Below are 17,026 nucleotides of genomic sequence, written 5' to 3'. Positions count from 1 at the left end.
TCATTGGTGGCTGAACGGATCATAAACTGGGTTAGGCCCGAAGACAGCAGCATACAATACCACTGCATAGTGATGACAGATGGTCTGTGAAAATCTGGGATGTCTGCAGTGCCAGGCTGTGAAGTGGCAACTGCCCAGGTTGAGCAAATGCTGTATACAGTATCTCCAAACTCTGGCAGAGAAAATGCTGTTGTGTTGATATAAAACTTGCCTGCCAAAATTGTGTATGTGAGTATTCAAAGTTCACTGCTTTCCTGGGTTTGGTGGAATTTTAAACCCAAAATTATTAAATTATGTTCACAACAGTAACACATTTCTCAGCTTATCCTGTGAGTGCTTATAAAGTTGAAGAATCCCAAATCAAAAACATTCATTTGGACTGTCCATCACTTAGTGCAGGCCATGGTAGCTTAAGTTAATGCAGATAAGTACTGCCATCTACTGGATGAATACAGATAGTACAGATTTTAGGAGCTTTATTGAAATGGTCACAGTATGTCCTTTTATTCTCCATATGTCTTTTAGTTCAATATTGACACGAGAACATTTGTTTTAAGTCACACAAATTCTGACAAATTTCATAAACATTTCTCTTGTTTTGTCTTTTACTTGCCATTTTGCCCTGTGACATCTGCTCTTTGAAGGTTCTCAAACGCACATAAAGCAGAACAAAAAAAACATATAACAAGACAGTTACAATGTGATCATTCTGAGCTCTCCAGCTCGAACTAACCACTAAACTGAGCTTCCGGGGTCTCCTCCCCAAACAAACAGTGTTTGACCCCTTAAAGTAGTAAAGATAAAACATAAAAATAGTAATACTAATTATTCCAGAACAGACATTAAATTGGTCAGCAGAGGGTACGAAGATGCTCTGGGGTAGGCTGGCCATGAGAGTATTTTTCTTTCTCAGCTCAGATGAATAGAATGCATTTATAAAACCCTCCACCCTGCGTTAGAATGCACGCTGTATCAATACAGGTCATCTCTGCACATCAGACTATAGAAAGTGTCAGGCTTCAGTAAAGCCCTTTGACCAAACAGAGAACAAGAATACTTCGGATAACACTGTGGCGGTGGGTAATAAAATGTTTAAATTAAATTAAATTAAATAAAGCTGTGAAATAAATATATAACAACTAACTGAAATCCACATGCAGACGAGCTTCCAGTTCTTGGCACGAAGGCCGACCAAAGACCGACTGAATTCACATAACAGTGTGAGCAGGTCCAAAAACAGGATCAGCATCAGAAAACACCGGACCTCGAGTCAACATGTCCACAGTGCTTTAAAATGACCACTTAGCAATTTCTGTTCAAAACTTTAACAGACAGAAAATTTGCAGCCTGCCAGGACTTTAACTGTTAACGAGGCAGACACGGGGAAAACATGCCACATGCAACTCCACACAGAAAGGCCCCAGCCGGGATTCGAATTATTATTATTATTCCTATTATTATTATTATTATTATTAATATTATTATTATTATTATTGATCCTTACAGGGGGGCTCCAGTGATTTAGAATTTCACTATGTAGTTAGGGGGCTTGTGAAAAAAGAACCTGCGGCCCTTTGCTGCAAGCCCCCCCCCTCTCACCCCATTTCCTTTCTGTCCTTTATAATAAAGGCTTGCAAAACTGCCATAAAAATCTTTAAAAAAAAAAAAAATGTGGAATTCCCCTTAAATGTGATAAATGGACTTTGTAATATACAACAAGGTTGTAGTTTTCACTCCGTATTTTTTCTCTTTTCTCTCACAAAGCAGAAAAGTCACAGGTGTTACAAATAGCATTGATTATGTCTCTGTTCCGTTTAAGCATACTAAGCCGTATTAGGAAGCCAGCATGCACAAAACTATGGCCCGGACAGTGGCACACTAAATGGAATGCAGCAATAATTAACATTATTAGTTACAACTGTGTGACACGTTCAAGTGCCTGCCGTGAGAAAGGTCACGCTGTGTACAAAAACACTCACTCGTTCCCTCCCAGAGTGGTGGGAGAAGTATACCACCATGTGATAATACTGCATCATGAGTCAAGTTGTGTATTTAAATGGTAAAAGTACAGTAGTTATTTCAAATTATTATTAAATTATTAAGAAAAATGTTATTGTCTCAAAAGTAGTAAAAGTAGTAGTATCAATACTAGCAAACACACTGGTTATGCAGACAAAGGGCCCCTGTCATTGTTTCATTTTTATATGTAATAATAATATGTAAGCAGCATTTTAACGTTGCCATTATTGGGTTGTTTAATATTCAGCAATGGATCATATTTATAACTGCTCACAAGCATAATATTATTATGTAAAGTAACAACAGCTGTCAGAAAAATCCCTGTAATGTCATTCTAAAATGTGCAAATAAGTTTTACTTTAATAAATCGTTTCATTCAGTCAACTGCTGTCCATTATTCCTTAATTTTAAGATAGCTTGCTCTGTAGTGAGGTAAAAAGTGAGATTTAATGATAAAAGGAGTCATTGAGTGCAAACATTCAGAAGGATATGACTCTGATATAACTTTGCTGTCAGTCCACAGGCATGTCCTGTTCTCCTCTCTTAAGCTTGTATTCATTTCAGCACTGCAGACTTGCATTTTGTTAAGAAAGAAGTTCAAGTGTAACATTATACACATCAAGCCATAGTGATCACAATTACTGACCAATCATCACTTACCATGATGATTATCCATTGTCTTATTCAATATAATCAAAAATACAAATGCAAAGCTCTATCCACCTCTGAGTCACTCAGTAAGTACACCAATTTAAGAAAGGAAATGATTTGGGGTACAGCCTAGAATAACATTTTCATTGAATTCACCTATTGAAAGAATAACATGTTTGTTCAAGTTCTTAAGCTGTAATTCTTGGAGGTTGTACAGCGGCCATATGTCTCTTGACAGTTTCTGCACTGTCTGCCTGCATTCCTCTGCAGCAGCACGACTGCTCCATCTTAGTCTCAGTCTCAGACGCAGCTTTGTCACATTCTGACTTCCTCAGAAGCACATGTGAGCTCCTGAGTGCCAGATGTATGGAAATGGCCTCTAGAAAACTGTGTGCTGTGTGCTCACACGTTGGCATCAGTGTGTAAGCCCAAATGCAATAAATAGATGTTTGTGTTAAAACAAATAAAATTGATTTTATATGGTTGCACTTCTGGTAACTGCTCCTATGGCTTGTGGAGAAGGTGAAGTATGCCAAGCAGTGAACAAAGTCTTTCTCTATGGTTTCTGCATATGTTTTCTATCCAGTACTCCTGGTACATACTTTGTATAATTAGAAATAATCACTTGGGATAGTTAACGTTCCACATTTGTGCACGTAAAGATCACAAACTGAGCACAAACCGAGCGGGTTGCCGGTCGTCATTCTCCTGGCACCGTCACATACGCTCCAACCCACTGAGGGACCACACTGTTGGTAAAAACAGAACTCACTTTGACCCTATAGGTACACAAATGCAGGTCCACTGGGGCAATAAACATGCTTTCTCATCCGAACCATTTTCAGCCCACAAATAGAAGCCAAGATAATTGAACCCCTTCTACTTTTTATAAGTTTCCCATTTAAACGACAGTGACAGATAGCTCAACTGTGGCAGGGAATAATGACTATGTACAGTGGACACGATTACATGGTTTGCTGGTATCAACTGAACTATATAACTATTCAAATTTAAAAGAAGTATGACTGGATGAACTGACGGCTCATGGGAGAAATTAGCCTCCAGCCAAACAAACAGTTTACGTTGTGAAATAGTTTTTTAACCCGAACTATGATATTTTCCTAAACCTACCCAAGGAGTTGATTGGCCTTAGCAAAACCAAACTGACTGAATGAAAACTGAAGGTAATAATGAAATTAAAAATAATAATAAAAATAAAATAGTAAGTCAGCTAAGTCTTAATACAATATAATAACATTTACTTTGGGTTTCCAATGTTACCTCTTCTCTTGGGTGAAAGTTCTGTTTTTGACCCATTCATCCACAACGACATCCCTGCATGTCCTTTGTCGCTCTTCATGCTACATCAACAGCTACAAAGCCCTTCTGCCATAAGGATGCCTGCCCTGAAGGGCCACTTCCTCCATGTGTGAAGTGATGAGTTGCAGTTTTGACTAAAGGACAGGGACACGTAAAGTTTGTCATCTATGAAGTACTCAGACAATGAAAAGGAAAAACTGTTTCAAAGACAATGAATACAAGAAATATAAACCACAAGGAGAAATGCTGATACTAGATATGAACATGCTGATGATAGTAGGACAGTGTCATCAACAAACACAGCACCTGTAAATGGTGAGAGCAGAAGGATTTAATAATGAGAATGTTCCTGTGAATCTGACGACAACCAGCTGAAAGTATTAAAAGATATTCGGCCTATGAGGGCAGAGAAAAAAAATGGGGGGGGGGGGGGGGTGGTGTCAGATGTGGATGGGAGCGCGAGTGAAAAAGCAGTCTTGAGGACAGACAGACTGAGAGAACAGCAGGGATGAAGACAGCGTAAATTATGGTGTTATGTAAAGCTGCAGATGCACAATAAAGAGAAGGGTAGAAATGCAACAGGAGGGCACACTGGGAATTAACAGACGAGTAGTTGCTACCTCGGTCCAGTTACAGTTACAGTACAACTCACATTGCCAGGGCAACCATGCTGCCCTGGAGGATGGCCATTGTTGGTCTCTTCTACTGCTGCATCAGAACAGGTCTCACTCGATGTCGGACTAAAGGTAAGACTTGAACTGAAGCTCAGTTTTTTATTCATGCAGAACGGCAAACAGCTCAGTTTGTGTATGAACTTGTAAAAGAAGGAGGGTTTTAGTGCAAGTTTCTGCATGTTTCTGCACAGAGCAAAAATAATATTTACCAGCTGTAATGGTGTAACTGTTTTGTCTTTTGTTTTTGCATATGAGTTTGGGAGAATCTATGACATTTCAATAAATGTCAATTTCTAAAACCCCTAACCTTTATGAAATTTTGATTGGATTAGTCTTGGCTGTACACTGGGTTGGCTGTACTGTAATGTTAGACCAGAATGTAATGTTTATATTCCTTCCTAACTCTTAAGTTTGGACTGAAAATAAAGTGAAAAAATATATAACAACCATGGTTTTGTAACAGGTATGACTGCATTATGTGTATTTGACATGACATGTTTTTTTCAAACATTCCACTGTTACTCAGCAGAGCTGAAGCAATCGTCCTCCATGCATGAACACAGGTTTCTTTTAAGGAACCCATCGACTTTGTCAACACAAGAGAAAAAGATGTAATACAGCAAAAATAATTACCATCTCATACACATCTGCATGTTTGATATTGTGTCTCCCAAGTTACAGCACATTCCACTTTTACTCTACTCTAGCTTTAAGGTTCAGATTTAATCTACACCTGTTTCTAATAGAAACACATTGGGAGGCTCCAAAAGTGATCTGAGAGGAAACTCATATTCTTCAAGTGAATGAAAAGCATACTGCCGAGATATTCAGACCGACTGTGGTCAGTGAATTCCTTTTGTCTTTTGTGATAAAGTGTTCTTGGTTCTACATCTCCTAATCAATAACACAATGATGCACTGATGACTGCGGTGATACAATTCTGAATTTTCTGGGTTGGGCTTATAGACTGCATATTGGGTGTGGTAACGAATCAAGAATGTAAAAGGTAGAAAGTAGCACTTCATCATAAAAAAGATGGAATCACTAGTACATATTTGGCCAACCCCAGCAGGTATGACTGCTGTGTGCAGTGAACTGATGATCTTTGGGTATGTCCAAGTTTCCCAAATAACTACCTCTCACTATATGGTGACTGATCATATGAGCCACTAATGAAAGCACTTCTATTTGCCTTTTTTGCCGAGTCTTCCAATATCCGTTTCTGTGGCAACCTTCGCGGGCTTGATGTAAATAAGCCGCCATGTTGGCCCAGATCGTCGCGGTTATGCTGTTATAAAAATTGTATGACCATGTGACCATGAACATGACAGATGGAGAGCTCCTAAAGCTCAACTGCAATTACATCTTACCGCCAAAGAGGCCGCTAGAAACAATGTATCTTAAATCTGACGAGTACAACTATGGAAGTACGTTACCACATCATACGTTTTTTTGTTGCCTAAACTTAACCAAGTAGTTTCGTTTCACAGCATTAAGAATTAAAACTGTGACCACTTTACAACGTTAAATAGAATGGTTATGTTGAAAAATTCCACCATGAGGCCGTTTAGCAATGTGTAATAATCATATATGTTGTTGCGGGATTCATTGGCAAATGACCTAGCCTGTCAGTGGAGGACTCGCCTTCATGAAAAAACAATCCTGATAAATGACCAAGCCCTTGCTGGCCTTTTTGAGCAGAGATTAATGGTGATTATTATCTAAACATTATAACCGACTTGAGATCACAAAATTCTCTCCTACTGTCTTTATCTTACAAATGAAAGACAGTGAGTTGGTCATAATATCTATACCCCAGACAAACCTGTTCGGGTTGATTGGTTTGTATTACTGCAGGTTAAATAGAGTCACTCACTCACAGTCACTCAACCACGGGTCCGAATTCCTGCATGACAGGGTACTTTTTTCTGTCAGCATTTCTGTATATGATTTCCTTTTTTCTTCATTTTTTTCCCTCCATCTGTTCTCCATTTCATCTTCCCAACATTGTAACTTTAAGCCTGTCTTCTATACCATATGAAATGTAAACTGTCTGAGCTCCAGACCTTACATGTGCAATAATAAAACCAGCCAGCAAATAATGTTAGAGAGACTGGGCAGTAAGTGAAAAGAGGTGCTCTAAATATCTTTTTGGAATGAATTCCCTTCTGTCTGTCCACACCTTAATAAATGGCTTTGGTAATCCCCTGAGTTTTCCTCTTGCACCAGCAGGTGACTTGATAGTTTGGTACCAAAGTTGGTACAAACATTCATGAACCCAGACAATTAATCCTAATGACTTTTCCTGTAGCAGCCTTGTGGTTGAATGTCAAATGTCAAATGTCAACTACATTTGGCAAGACTCAAGATGGAACTCTAATAACTTAGACACACCCCTCATTATCAAGTTAGATTTGTCCAATACTTTGGCGTACAAGCAAATACCATGGATATACTATTATTATTATTATTATTATTATTATTATTATTATTATTATTATTAGATAACAGACCAAAAGATGATGCCCAGTCACTTGAATGAAAATTGCTCACCCATGCAGCGCATAGGCCTGAGCCAAAAAAGTTTTCTGCTTCCTGCTTGTATGCAGTATGGATTTGGGACACAGGGATTTTACTTGCTAAAAAATCAGTATGTTAGCATTGGCATTTTGAGCATGTTAGCATGCACACGTGAGCATTATTATGAATCCCACCTCTTTTATTGGAAAGAGACGTCCTCCATAAAATGTTAAGGGTTAGGACAGCCAACTGGTCAGGGTATAGGACCTGAACAAAATGGGTTTCCTGTACCCTAAGCCTTGCATTTGACTGCTACAGGTGTGTCTCTCCAAGAAAAGCATAGGGATTCATAATAGCATGGCACAACATCACAGAACCACTAGCGTAGCTGTAGCTTCTTGCTATTGATTGATTAACTAATTAACATATTTTGTTCCGGTATATAGGTTATAAGCTTTGTTTTAATTAGGACTTAAAGTAGTGTGAATGTATACGGCAGTATTCAAGGGATTTCTATACAAATGCATAGTGGTCATGGTTATATCTCATGGTCCAAAGAGAAACAAGCTAGCGGAAAGGTTTGCGCATGTGATCTTTCTTTATGCAAGATTTGTTATGGTTAACACCCTGCTTTCCCCATGCTTTGGAAATTAGGCTGAAATGCTAAACCCATACACTGCATGTAAAAATCATCTGGAGCCTGTTGTATGATCCATGTGTTACTCCGCCTTTGATTCCACTGCAGCCTTTCAAGTCTGAGGTCATGTCTCATCGCCTGCAGATAGAAGTCATCTGTAAGGTCAGAGATCGTAGGGTTTGTAATGCATGTCATAGATTAGCTGCAGTAGCCTATGTCCTGATCAGAGCCTGTGTCTCACATGTTTGTTTAAAGTGATTGTCACAGGGATTTACAACTTAACAGATTCAAGAGGCCATAACAGTAAATCACATGACAAAAACCTGAAAGGAAAGCTTTGCTATGGAAATCATCCTTGCTTTTCTACCACCCCTCATTCCCTCTGTCTCTCTTTACCCAAAAGCCCTATTCCCAGCTGCAAGCAGAATAAAGCGAGGGCTGGCAAATGTGGTGAAGCCCAACTTCCATAACTCCTTTGATGACGTTCATCTATTATTTGAGGTGAGATAAATAAATCCATAAATGAGTGTGAAGTGTAAATCCAGCAAATAAACCTCAGTAATTACACTGATCATTTCTTCTTTTTATCTACTAGATCTTGCTGGCTGGCATAACCTTTGAGAATAGTGGAGAGTTTTCAGTGCAAGATGCTGAGCTGGCATCCCTCCACAAGACAAAGAACATGAAAGTCATCTGTGAGAAGATAATTCCAAGGAAGATACCAGACATATCTAGGCTCATCTCGGGCCTTTCTAAACACATTGGTCACCTGCAACAGGATGATTTTGAGCGCACCCTGCTGACCTTGGTATACACAGCTCAGGAGATGGTTAATTCCACTACTGAACACCAACGACACATGTGGACTAACTCTTTTGTTAGTTTGTACAAAGCCATCAAGCAGGATCTGACAGGGACAAACTGAATGGATACTGGTGTTGCTACAAAATGGGTCCATGTTGGAGTTTTATAAGAAAAATATCCATTGAGATCAATGGGTAGTCCTGGTTTGTGCATTGAGGAAACATTGCATCATGTATGCCAATGGGCTATAAGGAGCCTGAGAGAGAAATACTGTCAGAAACTGTTGCCACAAATAATCAAAGTGCATGGACTGATAATGACAAAATTATTAAAATATTGACGGTCACAGCAAAGTAAATTCAAACATGAGGTACTGTATGTACAGTAAAACTACTGTATATGTTGGATTTATATGCCGAACATGGACCGACTTACATTCACATGTCTTTTCAGTGTTTGTTTACTAGCACCTGGTTGTGATTGCACTCTAAAACGGAAAAGAAATCTAATAAAACATCAAGCAAACTAAATGAATCATTGTGTATGCTCAACAGTGTTTACTGTGCAGAAAAAATGTCATATATATATATCATCTTTTTATCATGAATAATTTACAAAAAATCTTCTAAAAGTAACTTCACGCACCTAAGTACCTCCCAAAGGAAAGTGCCTATATTAATCATTCTTATGCAAGATGCCATTTGAAAATGTTACTGCAAGGTCATGCGGAGTACTTTGCACCATGTTGTTACAGTACAGTGTCTTTAACAAAGGACAGAAGATCCGAACTGAGCTGCCTCTGATGATATTTGGAAAGATGGTAATGCTGAAGTGAGTACACAACTCACAGAGCAACTCCAATAATGGTCTGTGAAGGCTCTGGATTTCCAAGTGACTGCTTAGGCTCAAGGGCATTAGTATCTGCTCCGCATTCATCCGGGGAGCTTGGCTCACCAGGAGGGCAGAAAGGTATGTACCGGAGCCAAGAAGAAGAAAAGTAAGAGCCAATGTCAAAGGGAAGGTTGTAGACTTCTCCGCTCTCCAGTGTGTTGCTGGAGTCATCCTCGTGGGCCTTGTTCCATGCCAGGATGCCTCTTTCATGCTTTGATCCTGTTGGACACATGTAAAATGTGTTAAACCATACTATTACTGTCTACTGAAGACTCTATGTTGACTCTTCACTTGAAATTTGTGGTCTCTGATGCCAATTGGCAACCTCTGTCGCTGAAAAATTAAGTCTACGGGGAAGTGCCAAAAACTGCTATTCCTTAACTGACAACTTGAGTCTGGCTCTGGCACTGTCAATCCCCATAGACCACATGTTAAAGTGTCCAACTTCACAGTAGAATAAACATGTTTACAGCCTGGTACAAAAAAGGCTTTGGTCTTGATAGTCGACTTCCCCATTTGTGATAAGTGCACAGGGGATGAATGTTTATATAATAGACCAATTTGAATTATTTTAAGACTTAAAGTTATAATTAAGGGTTTGCTGCTTTGAGTGACAGGTGGGTCTTGTCACAGATGGCTAGCAGAGACTATACGCTTCATTCAGCCCGCCTCGGCTCTATTCGCATTCCCGTTTTTGGATTAGCTCGGAGCAGGTGAGGAGGTGCCAAGATGGCAACAGCCAGAGCCACCCACACTAACCAGCTCTGCAGAAACCTATGGGTGGCGTCACAAAGACTACATCCATGTTTTATACAGTCTATGTAAAATTCCTTATATTATGTATCGCATATTTTTATAATGTTATTTTGCTGCTAAAATTATGATAATATGCTGAGTTAATAAAGATGATGATTTCAATTACTTTAACGATTTAAACATCATAAACTAATAATATAAAAAAAATACCTGGAATTGTGTTGTCCAGTAAGAAGCCAAAGAAACCTCCTACAAACATACTGGTTGTCAGAAGTACCTGCAGCACCTGGTCGAGTTCAACGACACCTGAACATAAAACAATGAAAATAGTAAAATAATCAAGTAAACCTAGGATGCTTTTTATGAAAAACTGTGTATGAAAAATTATATATCGACATTTTATTCACATACCTGTAGCAACAGCTGTGGGGTTCTTCAGTACCCAGTTAGGAATGACCAAACCAGAGAACATGGAGAAGCCAAAAATAAAAAGGTTTCGAGAAGAATTCATATCTGCATACTGAAAATATGAGAGAGAGAGAAAACAGAGGAGAAAATCATTTTCATGCAATATTTAAGTCAATGTAAAAATTGCAATTTTGCCAAATGCTTAATGTTTTGGACTTGTGTGTACCTGCAGATTAGAAACTCCTGCTGCAGAGATAACACCAAACATAACCATGAACATCCCTCCTACCACAGGTGATGGGATAGTGGTGAATATGGCGCCGGCTTTACCAAACACACCCATGACAATCATCAAGGCTCCACTGGCTACTATTACCATGCGACTACCAACCTGCAAAATGAAAAGACAGAAAAAGAAAATGCTTCCCTTTAGAGGTTATATGTCTCTGCAAATGTGTCAGTTTTAGTAAATAACTTCCAGATAAGTTTCTTATATAGAAGCTTGTCTTACCTTTGTAATACCGAGGGCTCCAACATTCTCACTGTATGAAGTAGTACCGTTTCCTGTACCCCAGGCTCCAGCCAGCAGACAGCCCAGTCCCTCAATGCCAATACCCCTGTTAATAGCATGTTTAGGGGGAGGTGGCGCCCCGGACAGCCTGGCACAAGCATGGTAGTCCCCTACAGACTCTATCATGGAGGAAATCACACCAGCCAAGATGCCAACCACTCCTGCCAGGCTCACAGTTGGCATCCCCCACTGACCTAAGTTTGGAAGCAGAAGGAAACAGAGAATGACACGGTGTGTAAAGCCTGCAATACTTTTTTTCCTCCATTCACTTTTTTATTGCGAAAAGGGCACTTCAGGTGATACTTTGGCAGCCTCTATACCTGGGTATGGAAAACTGAACCAGGGAGCTTGGCTCATAACATCTCCCTTTAGATCAGTGCGGGCCAGGTATCCGTACTGGCCTGGTTTATCAGGAAATACATTGTAGGTTGTTAAAATGTAGCAGATGAGCCAAGACAGAGTGCAGCCAAGCAGGACCTGCAGGAAAAAAATAAAGTCTAAAGAGTAAACCCATAATTAACTTCATATATCTCAATCAACTTGTTTGAAACGTACAGGGAGAATCTGAAAGACGTAGACCCGGGAGGTGTGCAGCTTTTTCTCCTTGCTGTACGTAGGAAAGGGCACAGGTATGTGACGGAGGTACTGTGAGAACAGGATGATGAGTGCTGTGGTCCTGTGTGAGGCAGGGACAAAGAAATTAATTTACAATATAAAAATTCATAGTGTTAAATGATCATTTGTGAGCGCCGCAGTCTGGCTGTTGTGAACCAGGCTCGAATGTATTGAAATGGTGCTACTGTGCACCGACAATATGCATCCACTTAAAATGCTTGTTTCTGCCACTGACAGGATATGTGTATGATTGTATTTTCTGGAAAGGTAAAGTCTTACATGGTAGAGATTCCCCAGTGGTTTCCAGCACTGGTACCAGCTGAGTCAAACAGGGACAGTCCAATAAGAGAGATGGTGGGAGCGATGGTGAGGGGTCCAATGAAGCGCATGAAGAGGCCGATGAGGCCTGAAAAACCAACAAACACCTGGAAGAGTGAGCCCACCATAATGGACCCCTGAAGCTGAAGACAGACAAAGAAGAGGATATCAAAATGTGGCATCATTCCAATTACAAAGGTATTAAACAGTGATCATAGTTATTATCACTGTCACATTTTTGTTACCATATGAAAATTACACATTGTTTAAACAGTATTTCATCAAACGTTCAGAACACTGTTGAACTGAACTCTGCTTCGTGTCACTTTGTTTTCCGAGCTTGTAACTGTTTTCACCATCAACCTACTGAGGTTAAGCCAGTGGAATGATAAGATACGAACCACAGAATGATTGTGATGGGATTGTTCGATAACAATAGCGTAGAGTTGGGGTTTTTTAACTGCAGATTTGGATAATAATTGTCTGTGTTTGCCACTCGGAGTGACAGCTTTCACATTACACATACTGTAGTCATTTGAGCTATTGGTCATATAAAATTATTGATTAGTGCAGCTCTAAGTTATATGAAAAAAGTTGTCTTTGTCTGGTTTAGAAGTGTTTGGTGGATGCTCTTATGTCGAAACTATCTATGAGCTAGGTTTGCCTCCACTGTTGTCTGGGTTTGAAACAAAGTCAATTCAGTAAATTGTGACAAGAAAGATAAGATGGTTTACTTACTGCTCTAATTCGAGTCTGCCACACCTCTGTGAACTCTATGGAGGAGGTGTTGACTAGGCTTGCATTTTGGGTCCAGGCAGGACAAGTCCACTCTGGCATGGACAGCATTGCCATGGAAGGTGCCAGTAATGTGAAAGTACCACCTTGGAGAATGGGCAGTCTGTCAAAGTAAATGTCAAAGAGAAGAGGTCAATTCAGGGAAGGGGTCAGACGGATATGACGTCAGGATAGCAGCATTTCTAGACAGATCCTACTACACCATCAGATATCATCCTGTCAGAGTCAGCTACTCAAGAAAAGTGATGCAAAAGTGCATTTTCTATTAGTCCCTGTTTCTTTCACTCACATATGATCAAATGGTTGATTTGAATCATATGCTCTCTAATATGGCTGACTGCTGTACCAAGGGTGCTGTAACCATCTGCTATGTAATACTCCTCATGATGCTGCTCTCTTTACTGTTAACAGTTCACATCAGTCTGTAGCAGACAAAGAACTTAAAAATGCGAGTGCAACATTCACAACAGTCTGTCACAGTAATTCAGAATAGTCGGAGGTATGTTTATAGAAAACATGAAAAAGTGAAGATAGGAGTTTATAATGTTTTCTTCCTAAGGGATGCATATAATAATTTTCTTTTGGCAACAGTGTGGCATTAAACATTATTTTCCTTACAGCTGACCTCCAGGTATTTGGAGAGAGACAAGAAAGTATCAGTAACGAGGAGAATGTGGATTAAGCAAGAGCTAGATTCCAAACGTAATCAGATGGAAATTCCTCCCCTAATCCTGCTGTGACACCAATATTCAGCAAGTCCGCACAAACTTAGTGCAACTTTAGATCAACAGAACATGTTTGCAGTGTGTAGCTCTCTAAAACAAAAGCAGCCATTAAAGCATTACTTCTGTTTGTGGGTCAAGTCTCTGCACACATGAGATCCTGACTTGTTTTTATTTTTTATTTTGGCTACTCTGTCCTGGTATCTGCAACAACAGAGAAGAAGGTGTCCTCTACTGCATAGATTGTATCATATTGTATCAGATTAAATTGCATTGCATCATATCAGAATGCATAATTTATTATTGATATTATAGGCTACTATATATTTGGTACCTTAATAGAATGCGTTAAGAATGCGTTTAGACCACAACATACACCACAAACATTTAAGCAAATTCTTTATTTTACACATTTTTTCCTCATCGCAGCTAAAAATACCTCAACATTTGAAAGCATCTTAATGTAAAAGCTCTACTTTCCCTCTGATAATCCCTTAAATAGAAGCTGTGCCCACTAACACAGTAGAATATTCTATTGTTCATGGTTATGGCTGCAGACTCACTTTGGCAGTCCTCACAGTTCAAAAAAGGTTAAGAAGGAAAGCTGAAAGGCCTTTCTGTTCTGCTTGTTTAATCAGAAGGAGCAGCGTGGCTAATTCCACTTTAATGCAGCCTGCTACACTGCTGGATTTCTGTGTTAAAGCATGAACAACATTTACAACTACGGAAAATGCACTGAACAGATCAATCTTTTCTGGTGAGTGAATGTAAATAATTCTGAGATTAGATTAGATTTTCTACAGCCAGCACTTGTTAAATTGGGATCCCACAAACATCCTCCTGCTCATTAAGTAAATTTCCTTTACTTCCTCACCTAATGCCGAAGGTAACTTGCAACAGAGTGCAAATACCAGAGACAAAGAAGATGGTGCTTATGAGGTGGCTTTGTGTGAGGCCGTCAAACTGCAGACACAACCCCTGAGACAAGATTAAGGGGATGGCGATGATTCCTCCAAATGCCGTCAAACAGTGCTGAGAGAGCAAAGATGGGGGGAAATATCAAGAGATAAATTAAGGTTATGTTGGATGTACAGTACATAAGGACAGGAAAATGAACAAGATACTGATTTACATGTTTGATTGATTGAATATTAAAGTGCACTACCTACAAAATCTGTAGAGTCTGTAAAGGTAGGTGGTGTAAAAGAGAAAAGGAAGTTGTTTATATGGGCAAATACAATTTAGGAAACTATCCTCCCCCTTCAAAAGTGATCCCTTAGGTCATTTGAACAAGCGGCTTATTACGATAATTTTTATGTTTACTGTTAGGCAGCAGCCTCTAGTGGCCAAAGTAATTATGACGGGAGCCAAGAGCGAAATTTATGTGATGTAGTAATACAATGAGCAAAATAAAGTCTGCTGTAAGCAGGAGGTCAGGGTGGAGGATGGGTCAAACACACACAGGACTTTCACCCAGGAGACCGGTGTTTGTGTCCTTTGTGATACCAAATGGGAAATCTTGATTTATTTCATCTCATGTACTGTAAGCTAACTTAAGGTACGTTATGTATGTAACTATGCTATACTTCATTACGTACACTACATCCCAAACTTTCGTACATACCGGAAGTTACATAACAAACTTATTTTATGATCTTTTCCTAAATCTAACCAAGTAGTTTCTTCACAACGTGAACCACATGTTTAAAAAGATCATTTAGGAAACCCTCCTGGGTCGTTTTAGAAGATAGGAAAAAACGACTTATGTGGTAATATGGGTTGGAGGACTTTGAGGAAAGTCTTACTGATCACAGCTGCTAAATGACTTTTCCATCTCAACTGTATCTAAAACAAGTCTAACCAACCGTGAAGGAAACATCAAACGGAAGCTCTCACATGACACACTGTGGTCATGTTTGCATTTGTTACCTAACATTAGAAGCTCAAGTAAATGGCTAGAGAATAATTGTCAAACAGGGCTTGAAAAGGCCATTTGCTGACGTACCTGAATGCCTAAGATGATGCACAAATACCAGGGAGGTACATCTGTCACACAATATGCTAGCTTGTTGCCGTCTCCCTCCATGGACGTGTCCATTTCCTCTCCATGTTTTGTGTCAGGTAGATCACAAAAGCGCCCTTCAAGCTATGAATTAATCAGACAGAAATACCCACAGAGGTCAGTTAAAGATACTCATGAAACAATGGCATGCTGCAAATCTTTGTTTTGCATTGTGGCAAACTGGGGTTGGTCTAATGTTCATTCAAGCTTTGGGACACTCAACTTTCCTGCCTTGACTATTTCTAATAAGGGGATGAATAATAACTTTGAGGTCATGACTAGATAAATGCTTTTCTACTCAGGACTTTCTAGATATTTTAGATAATCCTTTTCCTTAATCACATCCAAGGCATTATATGATAGAATGAAAACTAAAGGCCACAGTCAAATGAGTAACACATTTTCAATAGTAGGACTAAAGGTTTCTTGTTGGGTTCAAAGCAAGAATTAGTATCATATAGTATCATATTGAATAAAGTTAACATTTGGACTGAAACCCTTTTGTTTCTCTAACTAAACATCATCTCACTTATCGTGAGTTTAAGCATGGAGAAGCAAGAATTTCAACAAGTATGTTTCCATGGCGCTATTTTGCTAGCTATTCTATCTGGTGTCAATTATTAACTGACCAACATCTAGATTCTAAAAGACAGCTAGTACTAAAAGACAAAACACATGTATTAGGCTATCAGCTCAGTTAGAGGAAAGATAAATCCCCAAGTAATACATGCAATCCAGATGTGTTTTCATACGATCATATACTTTAAGCTTTACTATTATCAGAATCAGAATCAGAAATACTTTAATAATCCCATAATATCATGTATAGCTACCCAAGATGTAATCTTTTTAAAACTATTCCTTGGAGAAAATGAACTAAAAGTTATACTTACTGCAAATGCATAGTTGTCCAGACCATTACTGTCCTTTTCGGGAGCCATATCAGCTTCAGCCTATAGGCTCAGGTGGTGGTCTTGTGAGCCCAAAAACAAAACAGAAAAGTGAAAAAACATCAGTGAGAGGGGAGGGAACACAGGACGGGAGAGTCTAATAGAGAAGGGAATGAGGTGGGTCGGGCAGTGTGATAGGAAGGAGCAGAGTTAAGACATGTGAACGCAGCTTGTTGACTGAAGTGAGTCCCACCAGCAGCTCATGTGAGCCCAATTACAACAGTAACAGCAGCTGACCAACCAGCGTCTGGCTGGCAGGAGATACCCATTCAGTTGACCTTTTATTTTCTCTTTTCTCTTTGTCTGCCTCTCT

General features: G+C 39.4%; 2 protein-coding genes across 2 annotated transcripts; one reads left to right on the top strand and one right to left on the bottom strand.

Moving 5' to 3' along the window:
- Window positions 1-4,657: 4,657 nt before the first annotated feature.
- On the top strand, window positions 4,658-8,963 carry LOC310948893 (protein FAM180A-like; the record flags this gene model as incomplete). The annotated part of the gene is made up of 3 exons (XM_083916176.1): window positions 4,658-4,736; window positions 8,225-8,322; window positions 8,417-8,963. The coding sequence occupies 3 exons, from the start codon at window positions 4,658-4,660 to the stop codon at window positions 8,744-8,746; spliced, it is 507 nt and encodes a 168-aa protein (XP_083772302.1). The 3' UTR covers window positions 8,747-8,963.
- A 506-nt stretch (window positions 8,964-9,469) lies between these two features.
- On the bottom strand, window positions 9,470-16,704 carry slc23a4 (solute carrier family 23 member 4; the record flags this gene model as incomplete). Its single annotated transcript, XM_083917470.1, has 12 exons — window positions 9,470-9,735; window positions 10,483-10,578; window positions 10,684-10,792; window positions 10,907-11,071; window positions 11,192-11,445; window positions 11,572-11,728; window positions 11,807-11,927; window positions 12,146-12,327; window positions 12,923-13,082; window positions 14,576-14,733; window positions 15,707-15,847; window positions 16,657-16,704. The coding sequence occupies 12 exons, from the start codon at window positions 16,702-16,704 to the stop codon at window positions 9,470-9,472; spliced, it is 1,857 nt and encodes a 618-aa protein (XP_083773596.1).
- Window positions 16,705-17,026: the final 322 nt, after the last annotated feature.

This window comes from Echiichthys vipera (genome assembly GCF_963691815.1).
Source record: "Echiichthys vipera genome assembly, chromosome: 7".
Classification (NCBI taxonomy): domain Eukaryota; kingdom Metazoa; phylum Chordata; class Actinopteri; order Perciformes; family Trachinidae; genus Echiichthys; species Echiichthys vipera.
This window is presented reverse-complemented; position numbering and strand designations above follow the sequence as displayed.